The sequence below is a fragment of the Bombina bombina genome, chromosome 4, assembly GCF_027579735.1.
Source record: "Bombina bombina isolate aBomBom1 chromosome 4, aBomBom1.pri, whole genome shotgun sequence".
NCBI lineage: Eukaryota > Metazoa > Chordata > Amphibia > Anura > Bombinatoridae > Bombina > Bombina bombina.
In genome coordinates this window covers 493,931,030-493,950,719 of record NC_069502.1, presented here as the reverse complement: position 1 = coordinate 493,950,719, position 19,690 = coordinate 493,931,030, and the positions used below count along the sequence as shown (strand labels likewise).

At 36.2% G+C, this 19,690-nt stretch overlaps 1 protein-coding gene across 1 annotated transcript in view; it reads left to right on the top strand.

Moving 5' to 3' along the window:
• Positions 1–19,690, top strand: part of LOC128656477 (collagen alpha-1(XXI) chain-like) — a 788,552-nt gene that overhangs the window by 453,052 nt on the left and 315,810 nt on the right. Inside the window, exon 7 of the mRNA XM_053710398.1 lies at positions 9,670–9,747. Coding sequence (XP_053566373.1) covers positions 9,670–9,747 — 78 coding nt within the window. The remainder of the gene's footprint in view (positions 1–9,669; positions 9,748–19,690) is intronic.

Genomic DNA, 19,690 nt, shown 5'->3' with positions numbered 1-19,690 from the left:
TGGTTGAATAGATGTTTAAGTATAGCAGTAGTTTGTTAGTTTGTTATAAGTCTGAGGAAACCATGCTGTGACATGGAGAAACGCGTTGCTGTGGTTTTATTGATTTTAATAAAACTTTTTACATTTATCTGCTGCTATATTTATTGCCTGCACGCATCCTGCACTTGCCTGTTCCATTAGCTTGCTGTACATTCAGCGTTGGACGGATCCTTGGATTCCTACGCTGTTGGATGAGGATCCGTGTTGCAGCTGTGTGGTGTGAGTCTGCCGGATGACCCTTTGGACCCGGCTTGCTATCTGTGCACATTTAGTGCTTCATCACATGTGAGTAGGTTTGATTCTGTCCTTCGTTTTCGTTGGATACCTTATTGGTCTGTACCATGAGGCACTTTCTATCTTTTGTATTGTAGGATTCAAATTATCCCTATTCCATACTGGGCTAGATTATGAGTGGAGCGCTCCCGCTCACACGTTAAATTCCTTAGATGGATGCTTTTTGCATGCTTTGGGTAGAGTGCAGGGGCAAGATTACATATGCGGCGGCATCCACAAAAGCCGGCGACTCCGTTTTTTTACGCAGTTTTAGTATCACATGTACAGCGCCGCATAGAAATGCGGCGCATATATTTCAGCCATCGCCCGCATATAGAACAGTCAATGGAATTTCAGTAGCTCTCATCCTATTGGCTGAATCTTATTTGAAGACTCAAATCAGCCAATAGGAATGCAAGGTACCCCATATTTAAATGCGTACCTTGAATTCAATACTTAGTGTGTGGCAGTGATCGTACGAAGAGGATCTCCATGCTCCATGGCTCTGCGGTCGCCAGTCCTCAGTTTCACCATCCCGGTCTTCAGTTTTGCGGTCACCGGTCTTCAGTTTTGCGTTCCGCGCTTGCTTGTTCTTGTAAGAAGATAGAAGATATCGCCGCTTGGAAGAAGACTTCACCGCTGGACTTCAGGAACCATAAGTAACTATCTGGGGGTTAGACTTAGGCTTTTTTTTAATTTTTAATGATTTAATGGGCCTTTGAAAAAGAGCTGAATGCCCTTTTAAGGGAAGTTAAAGAGCTGAATGCCCTTTTAAGGGCAGTAAAAGAGCTAAATGCCCTTTTAAGGGCAATGCTCATAGAAATGCCCCTTTAGGGGCAATGGGTAGTTTAGGATTTTTTAGTGTTAGGTTTTTTATTTTGGGGGTTTGGTGTGTGGGGGGTTTTACTGTTAGAGGGGGAACAAAGCATTTTTTAAGGTAAAAGAGCTGTTTAACTTAGGACAATGCCCTGCAAAATGTCCTTTTAAGGGATATTGCTAGTTTAGCATTAGATTAGGGGGTGTTTTTATTTTGTTTTGTTTTTTTATTTTCATAGGGATTAGGTTTAATTTTTTTATTTTTTGATAATTTGGTTTATTATTTTATGTAATGTTAGAATCTTTTATTTTTTGTAATCTTAGATTAATTTAATTTTAGGATTTTTTTTTAAGTAACGTTAGCTTTTTTATTTTAATTGTTTGTAACTTAATAGATTTATAAGGCTTGTTGTGATGTGGGTTAATGGCGGATTAGGGGTTAATAGTTTTAATAGGTCTTTGTGATGTGGGTTAATGGCAGTTTAGGGGTTAATAGTTTTAATAGGGACTTTGCAATGTAGGTGAATGGCGGGTTAATACATTTATTAGGTAGTTTGCGATGTTGGGGTTGGTGGATTTAGGGGTTAATACTTTTATTATTAGTTCCGATGTGGGTTTGATGGCAGATATAGGGGTTTTACGTGTCGGGTTTATTTTTGGGAGGCGTGTTATACTTTTACAGGAGATTTTACATTTTTTTTATTTTCTTAGGCGCCGGCAGTTTCTGGCGACTCCAGAAATTTGTATTTATGCTTATTTCTGGACATCGCTAGTTTAACCGACTTACAGCACTTTATGAACTGCCGGCGGGGTTTATGTTATACCCTGATGTGCAAGGTGAAATTACGGGCGGCGCTGGATTCAGCAGTTGATCTCCCCCCCCCCCTATTACAAATTGAAAGTAAAAAGTTTGCGCGCAGAAAGCCAAAAAAAACCACCTTACTAGTGCGCTTACCCGATCACTTTTAACCAAGTGCTCTAACCTGATATGAAATATGAATATTTCAAATTCCAATGTTCTTCACATAATTCACATAGAAGAAGAATATGTTTTATTTAATCATAAATAAATATTTCTATACATATCTGATTTTTTTTTTTTTAAATATTTATCTATACGTAATACCTATATATATATATATATATATATATATATATATATATATATATATATATTTTTATATATATATATATATATATATATATATATATATATATATATATATATATATATATATATATATATATATATATTAGTGCAGTTCCAGAAAGGATAAGCACAGGCCCTCTGTAAGAGCAACTGCCAGGGTGCACATTTAATTTGAATGAGTACCAAGCTGGGCATAACGTTTCGAAGCTATTCCAGCATCTTTGTCAAACGCCAAAACATGGTTCACAAGCTTGGCACTTCAGCATAGTGTGACGGATCTGAAATACACTATTATCGACCATGTCCCACCTCTCAATAGAGAGGGTGATCAGAATAAATTGCTTCTACAAAAGGAGGCTAGATGGACTTACAACCTTGAAACACTAACTCCTAAAGGGTTGAATACCCATCTAGATTGGCATACATTTTTGTAATTATTTTTCTCCTCTAACTAATGAGAGCCATTATTCATTTGTTTTTTGTTTTTTCTTTTTCTGTTTTTTAAGCTCCTTGTTTGCTTTTAATTTGCAATTTGTTTCTATGGAGCTCCATACACTGGAGTGTTATAACTATTTATTTTTTCAAATGAATAATTTTTTCAAATGAATTTTTTTCATTTTTTCATTTTCCATTTCTTTTATGTTTTAATGGAATAACATAATAAGTTCTATGGTATCCTATATCTATTAGATTATTCAGGGATATTTGCTTGACTGGGAACACAGAATTTAAGCACAGACAGTATGTTGTTTATAAGTTGTGGTCTATGTGACCACTAAATGTGCTTTTCTGTGCTCATAGTCTTACAATATCTCATGAGGTTTGATTACTCCCTTGAGACCCTAAGGGCACAGGACAACCCCCCCCCCCCCCCTTTTTTGATGTTCCTCCTTTTTTCTATGCAGATTTCCATAGGCTCTGGTAGCACATATTGTATTTGATGATCCTGACTATTTTGGATTTTGTATGAGCAGAATATGCTCTACTACGCTTTATTTGGTTGCTATGACAACCTCTGATACTTGCCCAGCACGCCGAATACTATATATAATATTCATGTTCTGTGGCTCCATTAGTGATTTGCTGTAACAGTGCCTGTGTTTTTGTGTATCATATATATGCACAACATTGTCAGTAGTTATGAAATTCTATTTAGGTGTCTTGATGATGTGCACTGTATTAGACCGGATTGGGATAGGTTAAGAATGAGCCTATCACGCTCTCCTATTTTATGTTGTTTAGTTGCTATAGTAACCTCCGATGCCTATGTGTTAGATACGGTTATTACAATGTCACATCATCTTGGATTACTTTGGATTAGGTTCCACATATTGGTCTTCGGTCATTTATGAGATTTAAATACATGTTTTGTTGTTTTTTGACCGGCTACACGTTGCTCGGGATGATGACGTCACACTGGAGGGGGTGTCTTCCCGGGAGAGCGTGGAGACCGGCTGGTTTTAGCATTTAAACATGGTGAAGGGTAAGTGTATGTTTGTTTTCACTTTTGTCTGAGGACGAACCATTTTGTCCCGAAAACAATAAAAAGTGACGAATTTGCAAAAATATTCCTATTAGAGTGCGCTTCCCTCATTGATTATATTCATTTTTTGCTGCACCCTGGGTTGCTGATATCGTTAGTCTGGAGTGTGATCTGTCTGGATATTATATATATATATATATATATTTGAAGAACATTGGAATGTGAAATATTTACAGTAAATAAACACTATAACACTTTATTAAATATGAATATTGCATAAATTTGATTTTACATGTTTTCAGATACTTGACTACAAAGGTCTCCAATACACACACACACACATATATATATATATATATATATATATATATATATATATATATATATATGTGTGTGTGTGTGTGTGTGTGCGTGTGTGTACATATTTCTTTGTGTTTATATGTGTATCTATGTTTGTAAATACATTTATACACATATAAATACATAAATACATATGGTATGTACATACATATAAACATATGTATATATGTAATTATACATATTCATATGTATATGTACTGTATGTATCTCTATGTTAAAGATCTTTGCAGCAATTATTTTTCCTAACACCTGAGACCTTATATTTGTGAGACCTTATAAGGTTTGAATGCAATGGTTTTTAAAAAAAAAAAAAAAAATATTAGACAGTGTTATTATAAGTGTAACAGTAAACACAGGATAATTTTTAATACCGTAATACAGGTTTTTGTAGGCGCTCTCAAAAGCATAGGTTTATTTTGAATGAGTGTAACGATATACATGTGAATTGCTTGTTCAAACTTAAATGTGGACATCATATGCTGTCTGCTTGCAGCGCTGTAGCGAACCATGTCTGATATTAATCATTATTTTATTTTTATTGTTAGAAAAGTTGCCTTTTATGAGTTGTCCAGCTGTCTGCAAATAAATGACCTTGCTCTGATCTGCATGTTCATGTACAAATAATTCAGTGTTGAGTGATATTATTATTATTATTTCCTGCAAGGTTTACACCATCTGAGTGTGCTTGAGTGCTGAATATTTATCTAAAGCACAATGTACGGGTATAATTTTGTGTAAGATATTACAGCACTAGCAGTGGGGCTGGGGTATGTGGATAAGGCATTAGACTTTCTATTTGAAAGAACAGTTGTAAAGATACATAACTAAACCATCCTGTTGATATCCCAAGGGACCTAAATATAGAAGATATATGTCTTCTCAATTGGATACAATTTGCCCCTTTATTGGACATTGTCCCTGTGGGTGATGACTGTTACGTGTTTTCACTGTCTTTAGTGATATCCACAGCAAATTCAGGGTAAGAGACTTTTCCTGTGTTAGTTTTAAATTGTCAAAACCAACATACAACCTACTTAGTAGTCAGATGATGCTGATACCTACCCTAAAATCTGATATTCACGCTTGCTCATGTGGTGCTAATTCATAAAAAGATTAGGTAAGTATAAAATGTACTGTTTTTTTGTGCCTTTGAGGAGGTGTTACACAGAATGAAATACTTTGTAATGTTTTAGTTATTTGGTTACCAGGTTTTTTTGATGGTATATGCATCTACCACATCCACACCTGGAGCTCCAACAACAGCTACATTTGTCATAAAGTCCATTAGTATCTCATCCTATTAATTAAATACCACTTAAAATGGAGAACCACCAATTGTTTTTTTCTACTATTTTAGCTACCAGCCATTTCTTGACACATGAAAACTATACAACTAAAATTCATCTTATTAACCTGATTATATATAGCATCAAATGTATAAATTGTGTGATAGTGCCATGTTTTTCAATTGGCTAAAATAATATTTTTTTGTGATAATGCTGTCTGTTCATGTATTTATGTGTTTACCTCACTGACAAAAAAAAAATGGTGTATATACTCTGGTTATTACTTAAAGGGAAAGGAAACCCCAAATTGTTTTTTCATTATTTGGATGGAACATATCATTTTAAACAACTTTCCATTTTACTTCTATTATCAAATTTGCTTCATTATTTTGTTATCCTTTGCTGAAGGAACATCATTGCACTACTGGCAGCTAGCTGAACACAACTAGTTAGCCAATCACAAGAGACAAATCTGTGCAGGCACCAATTAAAGGGACAGTCTAGTATAAATTAAACTTTCATTATTCAGATAGAACTTTTAATTTTAATCAACTTTCCAATTTACTTTTATCATCAAATTTGCTATTTTCTCTTGGTATTCTTAGTTTAAACTAAACATAGGTAGGCTCATATGCTAATTTCTAAGCCTTTGAGGGCTGCCTCTTATCACATGCTTTTTAAATCTCTTTTCAACACAAAGAGACAGAAAGTACACGTGGGCCATATAGATAACACTGTGTTCAGGCACAGGGAGTTATTTAAGATTTAGCACAAAGCAATGCTAACTGCAAGACAATAGATAATAAACAGTCACTGTCATGTGATCAGGGGGCTGGGAGAAGGTTCCTAGATACAAGGTAATCACAGAGGTAAAAAGTGTATTAATATAACTGTGTTGTTTATGCAAAACTGGGGAATGGGTAATAAAGGGATTATCTATCTTTTAAAACAATAACAATTCTATGGTAGACTGTCCCTTTAACAGCTATCTCCTGCTAGTGTAGGATATGTGCGTATTATTTTTCAGAAAAGGATACCAAGAGAACGAAGCACATTTGAAAACAAAAGTGAATTTCAAAGTGTCATCAACATAAAATATAAAGGGCTAGATTACAATGGAGTGCTAAATTATTGAGCTCCCGCAAATGGGCAAATTTGAATTAAAAAAAAATGCACTCTGCAGTTTTGGGGCTCTAAAGTTGGTGGGAGTGGGAGGCTAGAAAAAAAAAGGCACTGAAAAGTGCCTTACATTGCTGTTTTTTGGAATTGTGTATTCCCATAGACCACAATGTAAATATATATGTATAGGATTATATGAATTTATGTGTTAATACTGTATGTGTATAGACACATATTAACACATAAATATACTGTATATGTATATAATATATACATATATATATATATATATATATATATACATATAAATGCTGCCCATTGCTGCGCTACTTACCCTGTTCACTGAGTGTCTGAATATAAAAAGAGAGAGAGATGTACTCAGCTGAGACAGAACAAAAGCTAGAAAAACTTCCGTGCCTGTTCATTTTCAGTGCCACTCAGGGTGCATACTCTTTTAGCACACTATGCCCCTTCACAGCTGTCTGGACAGCATCAAAATGAGGCTCCAACAGGAGACTATGGAAACGCACTCTCATGAGCGCAATGCTTCCTAGCTCACGTTCGCATCGCGATTAACTTACATGCAAGCGATATTTAGCGCTCCACTTGTAATTTGGCCCAAACCGTTTACTCTTTGTTTGCTCTAGCTTCCAACATAATCGTAAGAGGAAACTCAAATGTTGTATACTAGATTGTAAATGATTGATTATATCTATATAACTTAAACATTGATTTAACAGTTATGAAGATCTAGTACAGAATATATCTTAAGTGGTAATGAAGATACTTAGCTTGTTTTTTTATTACTTCTGCCCTTGTGAGCAACACTGTAATGACCTGGTTATGTATATGGATCAGCTAGGCATATTTTCTACTTGTCTATTTTTATGCTAATTTTCATAAAGATTGGTACAGTTGCTTTGGCTGTAGCATTGTCTGAAAATCCTCATACGGTCATATTTTTTAACATCTTAAATAGAGATGTGCACGGGCAAAAAAAAAATGTTTGGTTCCGAAAGATTAATTTGAGATTTTTCCTTAAGACATTATTTTTGTCTGTATATTCGTTAAAGAAATTTGTTTCTTAATGAAATGTATTCCGCATTATTTCTAATGGGATGTAATATATTGAACTCAAATAAAAAAAAATAAAAAACCTTTATCTTTTTATATCACTTTTTGTCACATTTTTTAACTTGCTACAGCTTTCTCTGTAACTTCATCACTTTATTTTTACATAGATAAAGCAGGTGAATTAACTCTTTCAAATTTGTGTAGATTTCTGAGTAAGTCTAATACTTTACATACTGGCAGTTTGGCAAAAAAGCCAAACAATATTATTTCCTTTCCCTTTTCCTGACCCTTTCTGTGGAGCCTAATGAAACAAATGAATGAATGAATTGATTCATTCTTCGATTGTTTTATTCACTGTTTTGTTCAGTGATTTGTTTCTTCAAAAATCACCTAATCAGTTAAAATTCAGATGAACACTAATGCACATGTCTAATCTTAACTACTTAAACAGTACTGAAAATATTTAGTTCAAATTGTCACTGTTTGTGGAGACTGACAGCCTGAGGTAAATTGACAAATTTCAGCTAAATCCTTAAAGCTATATATTTTGGAGAATTCACCTTCTCACAAGGTATTTTTGCCTATATATAAACCATAATTTCCCTGGAACTAATACATTCATTTAGATGGAACTGACCTTAAAGGGACATTAAACACTAAATACATGCTAGATAGAATGATGCATTCAAAGAAAAGATTAGTCCATGACTAACATGTAGATGTATTTTTTAAAGTTTCATTAGTTGTTTAAAAAGTGACAAAATAAGTGTAAAGTTTTAGTGTCTATAAAACACTGGGAGCTGCCATGTTGTAACTTGTGTTACCTTCTCTGCTGTGGCCAATTAGGGACAGTTATACATAGGTCATTAGAGTGTGCAGCCAATGGTTTTGCTGGATTTAACAGTGTTCTGCACTTCCATTTCTAACAGGAACTGAAAAGCTCACAATTTCAGAATGGAATTACAGGCAAAGTGGACAAAATAAATAATGAAAGTATATTGCAGAGTTGTTTTATATATACAATTTATCATTTTATATTACCATCTCAAAGTGTTTAATGTCCCTTTAAGCATATGGGTCTTAAATTTTAAAATAAAACAGTTATCAACAAAACTTGTTCCAGTATAATTTATTTTCAGGCTCTTCCAACAGGAACAAGAATCCCCATGGCCCTGTTTGTTGCTGTCACTATAGGCTGTGTACAGGATTCTCTCCTGTTTAATCTTTTTATCAGGGTCAAGAACTAAACCATTTGCACTCACAAGGTGTGGGAGTTAAAAAATAACTTTTATTTGACAAAATAAAACATATGTGGGAAAATGCTCAAAGAAATTGTCTAATGCATGTTGTGTCCCCTAGTGGAGCTGAATCATAGACATATAATGGGTCATGTTGAAGTATTGTATGGGGGAGCATTGAATGTTTTAGTGGTTGTATCAGATGGATATATAGAGGGGTGAGGAGAAGGTTAGTGGTGCACGGGTAGAACAAAAGGCCAGGGTTGTAAGTGAAGCTGGGGATAGACTGGTTAGTGGTAATTGGCATAATGGTTAATGGTTAAGGTTTATTGCAGGGATCCTGGGTGGGGGGAAACACCTACATAATATAGGAACCAAGATGCACAAAATCTCTCCACATTGATTACAAGTCAGGACTGACATAATAAAAAATGGTATGTAATGGTACGGTCACACCAGATTGTGATATGGCACCAGGATTTTGATTGGGAGCCAGCAAGTCTTAAATAAGATAATGTTGCTGGTACAATGCATACCCAACCTATTGCAAATAGTTGTTACAGAGCTGAGATATTGTCTTATGTTGCATAAAATAATAATAACCGAATTAAGCTATATTTACCTGTTTTGGGAACTAATTCAATTTGCCTTATTTAAATTTTTTATTTCGGGAGACAGTATAGTAAAATAATAATACCTATTTTAGTTTAAACCACATTGAATCATATTTAAATAAATGTACTGTTTTTTAATAATTTGAAAAAAAAAGTCTATGAATTGCAGTAACTGTCTTGAAAATTTGTATTAAGTTAATGTTATTTGTTTATACAGTTTAATCTACAAAAACTGCGGATATATTGTGATCCAGAGCAGAATAAACGTGAAACGGCTTGCGAGATTCCCGGAATGGTAATTATATTTCTATTTGGTAGTAATTTGTATTCTTATTATGATGATAGTCCATAGGGCTCCATAACATGTGGGATATATTTCCTGCCACTAGGAGGAGGCCAAGAACCCACACAAGATCTTAAATTCCCTCCCACTTCTCAGTTTTTGTTCTTGGCCTCTCAGGAGAAAGTTTAGAATAGAGCTATTTAAGATACTTTATTATGGATTAATGTTTGGGAGCTCAGACCAATGTTGAGACCCTTAACCCTGGGACATATTCACAAAGAAGACTGAAGAGATTTCACAGCAGCTGAATGACAGGGACATAGGAATACCCTGTTATCTGCACAGTATTTCCCTATGGGACTTTAGTCATAAGTACCTTCAGCATCGCAGGGACTTGTCCTTAGTCTCCCCCTGTGGGATTAAGGTATTTCCTCTAATATCCTCTGCTATACCTATACAAGCACTGGATTAGCCCTCTACTGCATACAGCTTTCCTTAATGGCTGCTAACTTGATTGGAGTTAGTGCTTCAAAAGGTAAGTGCAATGTACTCACATAGCCCACAGTCTATATGAGGATACTCCTTTTCAGGTATAGCATAGCCAGGGGACCTTAGACATTTTACACTATTATCTCATATCATAAAGGGATTAATGTGTGTTATGCTACAGTGTTGGTGTTAGTGCTTTTTCTATCATCTCTCTAAAGGAACTTTGCAGATACTTCTGGGCTGCGGTAGAGTAAAGGATATGGAAAACCTTCCCTGTTTATATGCTTATTGTAAATCATTTTGTTTAGATAACACATATATGTTTATTGATAGATAATTGGTGCCCTCATACTTGTATGTCAAACTTATACAGTGAGTCTGCCTTCCAGAGAGATTCAGTTTTGGCGCGCTTTTTTTCCCAGCACAATGTTATCACAGCTGTTGCTTGTAGCCATTATTACTTTGAGTATGTCACTTATAGAGGGATTTGGAGGCTTACGGTGGTGGGATTGCACTATAGATGAGCACAATATGTCATTCCTGCCACGCCTCTTGCTCTGCACACCCTCTCATGGCATCATTAATACCTAGCTACAGCTGTCTATTTCCTTGCTCTAGAGATTAACAGTTTTGTATAGTCTCATTGTTCTGGTATAAGGTATGTTTTCCTATCGCATATGCTTCGAGGGGTATCTGCAGATGTTTTCTAAAAGGCACAAATACTGGGTGTCATAGTTTTAGAGGGCATATTCAGCACTAAGTATGGCTTTCATTTATGCATTCTTTATTATGATATATACTGTCATGGCTGAAAATATTGGCATCCCTGCATTTCTGTCAAATAATGCATCACTTTGCCCAGAAAATTGTTGCAATTACAAATGTTTATACATTCAAATTTGTATTTCTTTTGTTTGTATTGGTACACAAAAAAAGTGGAGAAACAAAAGCCAAATCTGACACATTCCACACAAAACTTAAAAAATGGACTGGACAAAAATACTGGCACCTTCTCAAAATTGTAAGAAATAATTGCATTCCAAGTTTGTGATGCTCCTGTAATTTGTAATTTAAGTCACCTGTATCAATTAACAGGTGACAAAATAGAAATCACACCGGAAACCAGTTAAAATGGTGAGAAATTGACTCAACCTTTCTGTTGTGTTTCTCTGTGTGCCACACTAAGCATGGAGAAGAGAAAGAGCAGCAAAGAATTGGCTGAGGATTTGAGAACAAAAATTGTGGAACAAGTTACAAGTTCATATCCAGAGATCTTAATGTTCCTGTGTCCACTTTGTGCAACATTGTCAAGACGTTTACAGCCCATGGCACTGTAACTAATCTTTAAATAATTGAGTTTAAAAATAAAATTTATTAACATATATGCAACACATACAAATTACAATGATCACTAGAGATTCAGATAAAAGTGGGCGAGTGTGTTTGTTTGCAACTCTTATACTTTTTAGTCAGTTAACGTTACATCAATGAGATAGATATTAATGGATATGTCTTGTGCTTTTCACAGAGGAAAACTTTCCTAAAGTATATCAGTCTGATTCTGCAGAGTAAGGTCGTTCTAGACCAAAATACCAAGCAAGTCTCCTTTGAACAAGGCAACCCCAGCTAGGAGACTTTGACTTATCATCTTTGTCCTGATATTTTCTATTTTTATGGTAATTTTTTGGAAAATGACAAATCAATCCTCCTTTGTGTTTAGATCCTGCTAATTTTAAGCAACAATTTCTACATAATCTTGATGTGGTCAGAGCATTGAAGTTCTATCCTTAAGTTACTAAGGAATTCAGACAATTTTCCAGCTTGTGTGTTCCTTACTCTGCGACTTGTAAAGGGCAGACTGCTACTGCTGTGGTTTTGGCCTTTTGGCTCAAACAGGTAATTCACAAGACCTACTAGGTGGCGAGAAAGTCACCCCCAATCGTATCAAAGTCCATTCTAAAGTATCATTAACAACTTCCTAGGCTTTCAAAATGATGCATCTTTGGAGCAGATTTGCAAACCTGCAGCATGGTCTGCTCTGCATCTTTTCAAAAGTACTGCCTGAATTTGTCCCACCCTTTCCATAACATGGATTATCTGCTTGGATATTAATCCCACATGTTACGGAGCCCTTTGGACTATCATCAGTATATGAAAGAAAACATAATTTATGCTTACCTGATAAAAAAATTTTTTATTTCGGAATGATGATAGTTCATAGGCCCTGCCTATTCCATTTTTTTCTGTGGGCCAGGCCGAAAGGAGCGTGTGTGGAAACAAGTGCGTTTGTTTGCAATTCTGATACTTTGTAGTCAGTTAACGTTACATTAATGAGATAGATATTAATGGATCTGTCTTGTGTGAATTTGATTAACTTGCAAGCTGACTTAACTAAACGTGTTGTTTTTTTCTAGTCACACTTGTTAAAACGCATGTTTCTGGGAATTCTCAATAATAGGGTCACAGCTAGAAATCGGCTGACTGTGTTGAATCACAGCAGTACGCAGATAGGTTGCCTTTGAGCACATAGATCTAGCTGCATGAAAGTTGGCTTACCTTATATGAATTTAAATTGACCTTTCCCTTCGGTCCTTTTAGCCCTTATTCTTTTAACTTAGCTGGACACCAGATTCATAAATATAGTGTTGGATATGATTTACTCCACTCTTATCTGAGTCCCCAGTGATCATTTTATTCTGTATGTGTTGCATATATGTTAACAAAGTGTATTTTTATACCAAATCATTTAATTATATTTCAGGTAGATTACAAGTTATGCGAGCTATAGGGAATTTAACGAATGCAACAAAAGTTGCATTATTTCACCCCCTATAGGGCAGCCATTACAAGTTTTGAAACAGCCGCCTTGTGCGTGCGATATGGTTGCATTGAGCTCCATACCGCACACAATTCAAGCTCTATTTTGACGTCCTCATGCACGCATTCCCCATAGACATCAATGGGGAGAAGGTATCAGAAAAAAAGCTAACACCTGCGATTGCGGATGAAAAGCTCCTTAACACTGCCCCATTGATGTCTATGGGGGAAAAAAAAAGGTAAAGTTTAAACCTAACACTCTAACATAAACCCTACGTCTAAACACCCCTAATCTGCTGTCCCAGACATCGCTGACACCTACATAATGTTATTAACCCCTAATCTGCCACTCCTGATATCGCCACCACCTAAATAAATCTATTAACCCATATTCTGCCACTCCCGATATCGCTGCCACTATACTAAAGTTATTAACCCCTTTTCCCCTGCACCCCAACATCGTCCACACTATAATAAATCTATTAACCCTTATTCTGCAGCTCCCCAACATTGCCGCCACTAAATAAAGCTATTAACCCCTAAACCTCTGGCGTCCCACATCACTACCACTAAATAAATATATTAACCACTAAACCGCCAGCCCCCACATCGCAAAAACATAAATTAAACTATATAAACCCCTAAACCTAACACTTACCCTAACACCCCCTAACCCTAACCTAACCCTCACTCTAACCCTAACACCCCCTAACTTTAACATAATTAAAATAGAGCTAAATAAAAGTTACAATTATTAATTAAATAATACCTATGTAAAACATACAAACTAAATAAAACCAAAGCTAGCAACAATATAACTAATAGTTATATTGTAGCTACCTTAGCTTTATTTTTATTTCACAGGTAAGTTTGTATTTATTTTAACTAGGTAGACTAGTTAGTAAATAGTCATTAACTATTTACTAACTACCTAGTTAAAATAAATACAAACTTACCTGTGAAATAAAACCTAAGCTGACTTACACTAAAACCTAACATTACAAAAAATAACAAACACTAAAATGACAAAAAATAAAAAAAAATACCATTACAAAAAATAACAAACACACGGCCAGATTAAGAGTTTTGCGTTAGGAGCTGTGCGGTGCTAATGAGCAGTTTTTTCTCACCGCTCACTTACCTACAGCGCTGGTATTACAGGTTTTTGCAAACCCGGCGTTAAAAGGCAAGAAGTGAGCATAGAGCAAAATTGTGCTCCATACCGCACTTCAATATGAGCGCTGCTTAAGTCAGCAGTGAGCTGGTCGTATGTGTTCGTGCATGATTTCCCCATAGACATCAATGGGGAGAGCCGGCTGAGAAAAAGTCTAACACCGGCCAAAAAGCAGCGTAAAACTCAGTAATGCAGCCCTATTGATTCCTATGGGAAAACACATTTTATGCTTACACCTAACACCCTAACATGAACCCTGAGTCTAAACACCCCTAATCTTACACTTATTAACCCCTAATCTGCCGCCCCCGACATCGCCACCACCTATATTATACTTATTAACCCCTAATCTGCTGCTCCGGACACCGCCCCACCTACATTATACTTATTAACCCCTAAGCTGCTGCCCCAACATCGCCGCCACCTACATTATATTTATTAACCCCTAATCTGCCGCCCCCAATGTCGCCGCCACCTACCTACACTAATTAACCCCTAATCCGCCTCCCCCAACGTCGCTGCCACTATATTAAATGTATTTACCCCTAAACCTAAGTCTAACCCTAACCCTAACACCCCCTAACTTAAATATAATTTAAATAAATCTAAATAAAATTACAATCATTAACTACATTATTCCTATTTAAAACTAAATACCTATAAAATAAACCATAAGCTAGCTACAATATAACTAATTGTTACATTGTAGCTATCTTAGGTTTTATTTTTATTTTACAGGCAAGTTTGTATTTATTTTAACTAGGTAGAATAGTTATTAAATAGTTATTAACTATTGACCTGTAAAATTGACCTGTAAAATAAAACCTAACCTAAGTTACAATAACACCTAACACTACACTACAATTAAATAAATTAAATACAATTAAATAAATGTAATTAAATTAGCTAAATTACAAAAACCCCCCACTAAATGACAGAAAATAAAAAACAAATTACAGATCTTTAAACTAATTACACCTAATCTAATAGCCCTATCAAAATAAAAAAGCCCCCCAAAATAAAAAAACCCTAGCCTAAACTAAACTATCAATGGCCTTTTGCGGGGCATTGCCCCAAAGTAATCAGCTCTTTTACCTGTAAAAAAAATACAAACAACCCCCCAACAGTAAATCCCACCACCCACACAACCAACCCCCCAAATAAAATACTAACTAAAAAAACCTAAGCTCCCCATTGCCCTGAAAAGGGCATTTGGATGGGCATTGCTCTTTTGCAGGCCCAAAGCCCTAACCTAAAAAATAAACCCACCCAATACACCCTTAAAAAAATCCTAACACTAACCACTGAAGATTCACTTACCGGGAGAAGCGGCAAGATGTCTTCAACGAAGCTGGCAGAAGTGGTCCTCCAGACGGGCAGAAGTGGTCCTCCAGATGGGCAGAAATCTTCATCCAGATGGCATCTTCTATCTTCATCCTTCCAGCGCGGAACGTGTCCATCTTCAAGACATCCAACGTGGAGCATCCTCTTCTTCTGACAGACTAACGACGAATGAAGGTACCTTTAAATGACGTCATCCAAGATGGCATCCCTTAGATTCTGATTGGCTGATAGAATTCTATCAGCCAATCTAAATGAAGGTAGAAAAAAATCCTATTGGCTGATTGGATCAGCCAATAGTATTGAGCTTCAATTCTATTGGCTGATCCAATCAGCCAATAGGATTGAGCTTGCATTCTATTGGCTGATTGGAACAGCCAATAGAATGCCAGCTCAATCCTATTGGCTGATTGCATCAGCCAATAGGATTTTTTCTACCATAATTTCGATTAACTGATAGAATTCTATCAGCCAATCTGAATCTAAGGGACACCATCTTGGATGACGTCACTTAAAAAGATATTCATTACGAAGAAGCCGTCGTTTGAAGAGGATGCTCCGCTTCGGATGTCTTGAAGATGGACCCGCTCCACGTCAGAAGGGTGAAGATGCCGTCTGGATGAAGACTTCTGCCCATCTGGAGGACCACTTCTGCCGGCTTCGTTGAAGACATCTGCTGCTTGGATGAAGACTTCTCCCAGTAAGTGAATCTTCGGGGGTTAGTGTTAGGATGTTTTTAAGGGTGTATTGGGTGGGTTCATTTTTTAGGTTAGGGCTTTGGGCCTGCAAAAGAGCTAAATGCCCTTTTAAGGGCAATGCCCATCCAAATGCCCTTTTCAGGGCAATGGGGAGCTTAGGTTTTTTAGTTAGTATTTTATTTGGGGGGGTTGGTTGTGTGGGTGGTGGGTTTTACTGTTGGGGGGGTTGTTTGTATTTTTTTTTACAGGTAAAAGAGCTGATTACTTTGGGGCAATGCCCCGCAAAAGGTCCTTTTAAGGGCTATTGATAGTTTAGTTTAGGCTAGTTTTTCTTTATTTTGATAGGGCAATTAGATTAGGAGTCTATGATTAAGGCTGTCACCATCTGAAACGCGTCAGACAGATACGACCTGACATGCCTGTTGTTTTTATAACCCCTTTTTTTCACGTGTGCCAAAAAAAAAACGTTTTTTAACCTTTTTTTTTTTTTAATAAAGAAAGTGTTTTTAACAAAAGAAGCAGTTTACGTCCGGTTTTTGCATTTCTATTAGATTAGGTGTAATTAGTTTAAAGATCTGTAATTTGTTTTTTATTTTCTGTCATTTAGTGGGGTTTTTTTTGTAATTTAGCTAATTTAATTTATTTAATTGTATTTAATTTAGTTAATTTATTTAATTGTAGTGTAGTGTTAAGTGTTATTGTAACTTATCAAAACAAGGGGTAGGTATAAGATACAAAGCTCAAATCTCAAATGCTATTCCCAAAAGGTAAGTGCACCTCCTAACATCAAACCAAAATAGACAAAGAACAAGGGGATATGGGATATATGTAACTTATGTTAGGTTTTATATTACAGGTCAATTTGTATTTATGTTAGCTAGGTAGATATTACATAGTTAATACATATTTAATAACTATTCTACCTAGTTAAAATAAATACAAACTTGTCTGTAAAATAAAAATAAACCCTATAGTTATATTGTAGCTATCTAAGGGTTTATTTTATAGGTAAGTATTTAGTTTTAAATAGGAATAATTTAGTTAATTATAGTAATTTTCTTTAGATTTATTTAAATTAAATTTAAGTTAGGGGGTGTTAGGGTTTGGGTTAGACTTAGATTTAGCGGTTAATACATTTAATATAGTGGCGGCGACGTTGGGGACGGCAGATTAGGGGTTAATAAGTATAATGTAGGTGGCGGTGATGTTAGGGGTGGAATATTAGTGGTTAATAATATTTAACTAGTGCTTGAGAGGTGGGAGTGCGGCGGTTTAGGGGTTAATATGTTTATTCTAGTGGCGGCGATGTCCGTAGCGGCAGATTAGGGGTTAAAAATGTTATTATAGTGTTTGCGATGCAGGAGAGCCTCGGTTTAGGGGTTAATAGGTAGTTTATGGGTGTTAGTGTACTTTTTAGCACTTTAGTTATGAGTTTTATGCTACTGCGTTGTAGTGTAAAACTCATAACTACTGACTTTAGAATGCGTTACGGATCTTGGAGGTAGAGGGTGTACTGCTCACTTTTTGGCCTCCCAGGACAGACGCATAATACCGGCGCTATGGATGTCCCATAGAAAAAGGGTTTACGAAGTTTACGGAAGTCGTTTTGCGGTAAGGCCAAAGAAGTGTGCGGTGCCCCTAAACCTGAAAGACTCGTTATAGCAGCGGGCATAAAAAAGCAGCATTAGGACCTGTTAACGCTGCTTTTTTACCTTAGCACACAACTCGTAATCTAGCTGATAATTATCCAAAACAATAAAAATTATTCCTATTCTAATACCCTTTAAACCCCCCTAATTTATAATAAACTACCAAGGGCCCTTAGAAGGGGCTTTTGTAGGCCCTTTGGAGGGCATTGCCCTAAAGAAAACACCCCCCAAACCAACAAAACAAAGTAAAACCTAATCTACCCATTGCCCTGAAAATTACATTTTTATGGATATTGCCTTCTTTTGCTGCCCATTAAAAATAAAAATGTCTATTCTTAAAAGAAAAACCCACCCCAAAATGAAAAACAAAAACAAACGAATTATAAAAAAATCCAATTATTTCTATTCTAATACCCATTAAAAAAAAAAAAAAAACACCCCAAAATAAAAAACCTAATCTATAATAAACTACCAATAGCCCTTAGGGCCTTTTATTGGGCATTGCCCTAAGTTAAACAGCTCTTTTACCTGAAAAAAAATTACAAAGACCCACTAACATTACAAACCCCCGACCCCCCAAACTCACAAAATAAAAAAAACTATCTAAAAAAACCTAGTCTACGCATTGCCCTAAAAAGGGAATTTGTATGGGCATTGCCCTTAAAAGGGCATTTAGCTCTTTTGCATTGCCCTGAAAAGGGCATTTAGCTCTTTTACGAAAAGCCCAAACCCTAAACTAAAAAACCCCCACCTAAAAAAGTTTAAAAAATCCTATAACTAACCCCCAAAGATCCACTTACAGTTGCTGAAGTCCCGCTTGAAGGATCTTCATCCCGGCGGCTCCATCTCCATCCAGGTGGCAGGCGGCTCCATCTTTGTCCAGACGGCTCCATTTTCATACAGGCTGGAGGCGGCTCCATCTTCATCCAGGCGCAGAGCAGCTCCATCCTGAAGAGCATCCTCTTAATACGGTCATCGCCATATACTGAATCTTCAATGCAAGGTACACGATTCAAAATGGCGTCCCTTGCATTACTATTGGCTGATTTGATTTTAGAAAAATTCAAATCAGCCAATAAGATGAGAGCTACTGAAATCCTATTGGCTGTTGAAATCAGCCAATAGCATGAGAGCTATTGAAATTATATTGGCTATTCTATTGGCGACTGTATGAAGAGGATGCTCCGCACCGGATGTCTTCAGGATGGAGCCAGTCCGTGCCGCCGGAATGAAGATAGAAGATGCCACCTGGATGAAGATGGAGCCGCCTGTCGCCTGGATGAAGATGGAGCCACCTGGGCAAAGACAGAGCCGCTGGGATGAAGATCCTTCAAGTGGGACTTCAGCAACTGTAAGTTAGGATTTTTTAAGCTTTTTTGGGTGGGTTTATTTTTAGTTTAGGGTTTGGACTTTTAGTAAAAGAGCTAAACACCCTTTTCAGGGCAACGCAAAAGAGTTAAATGCCATTTTAAGGGCAATGCCCATACAAATGCACTTTTCAGGGCAATGGGTTGCTTAGGTTTTTGTTAGAGTTATTTTTTTTTAATTTTGTTGGGTTGGTTGGGTGGTGGGTTTTACTGTTGGGGGACCTTTGTATTGTTTTTACAGGTAAAAGAGCTGTTTGTTTAACTTAGGTCAATGCCCTACAACAGGCCCTTTTAAGGGCTATTGGTAGTTTATTGTAGGCTAGGGTTTTTTATTTTGGGGGACTTTTTTTATTTTTATAGGGCTATTAGATTAGGTGTAATTCTTTTTTACATTTGTTATTTTTGTAATTAAGTGTTTGT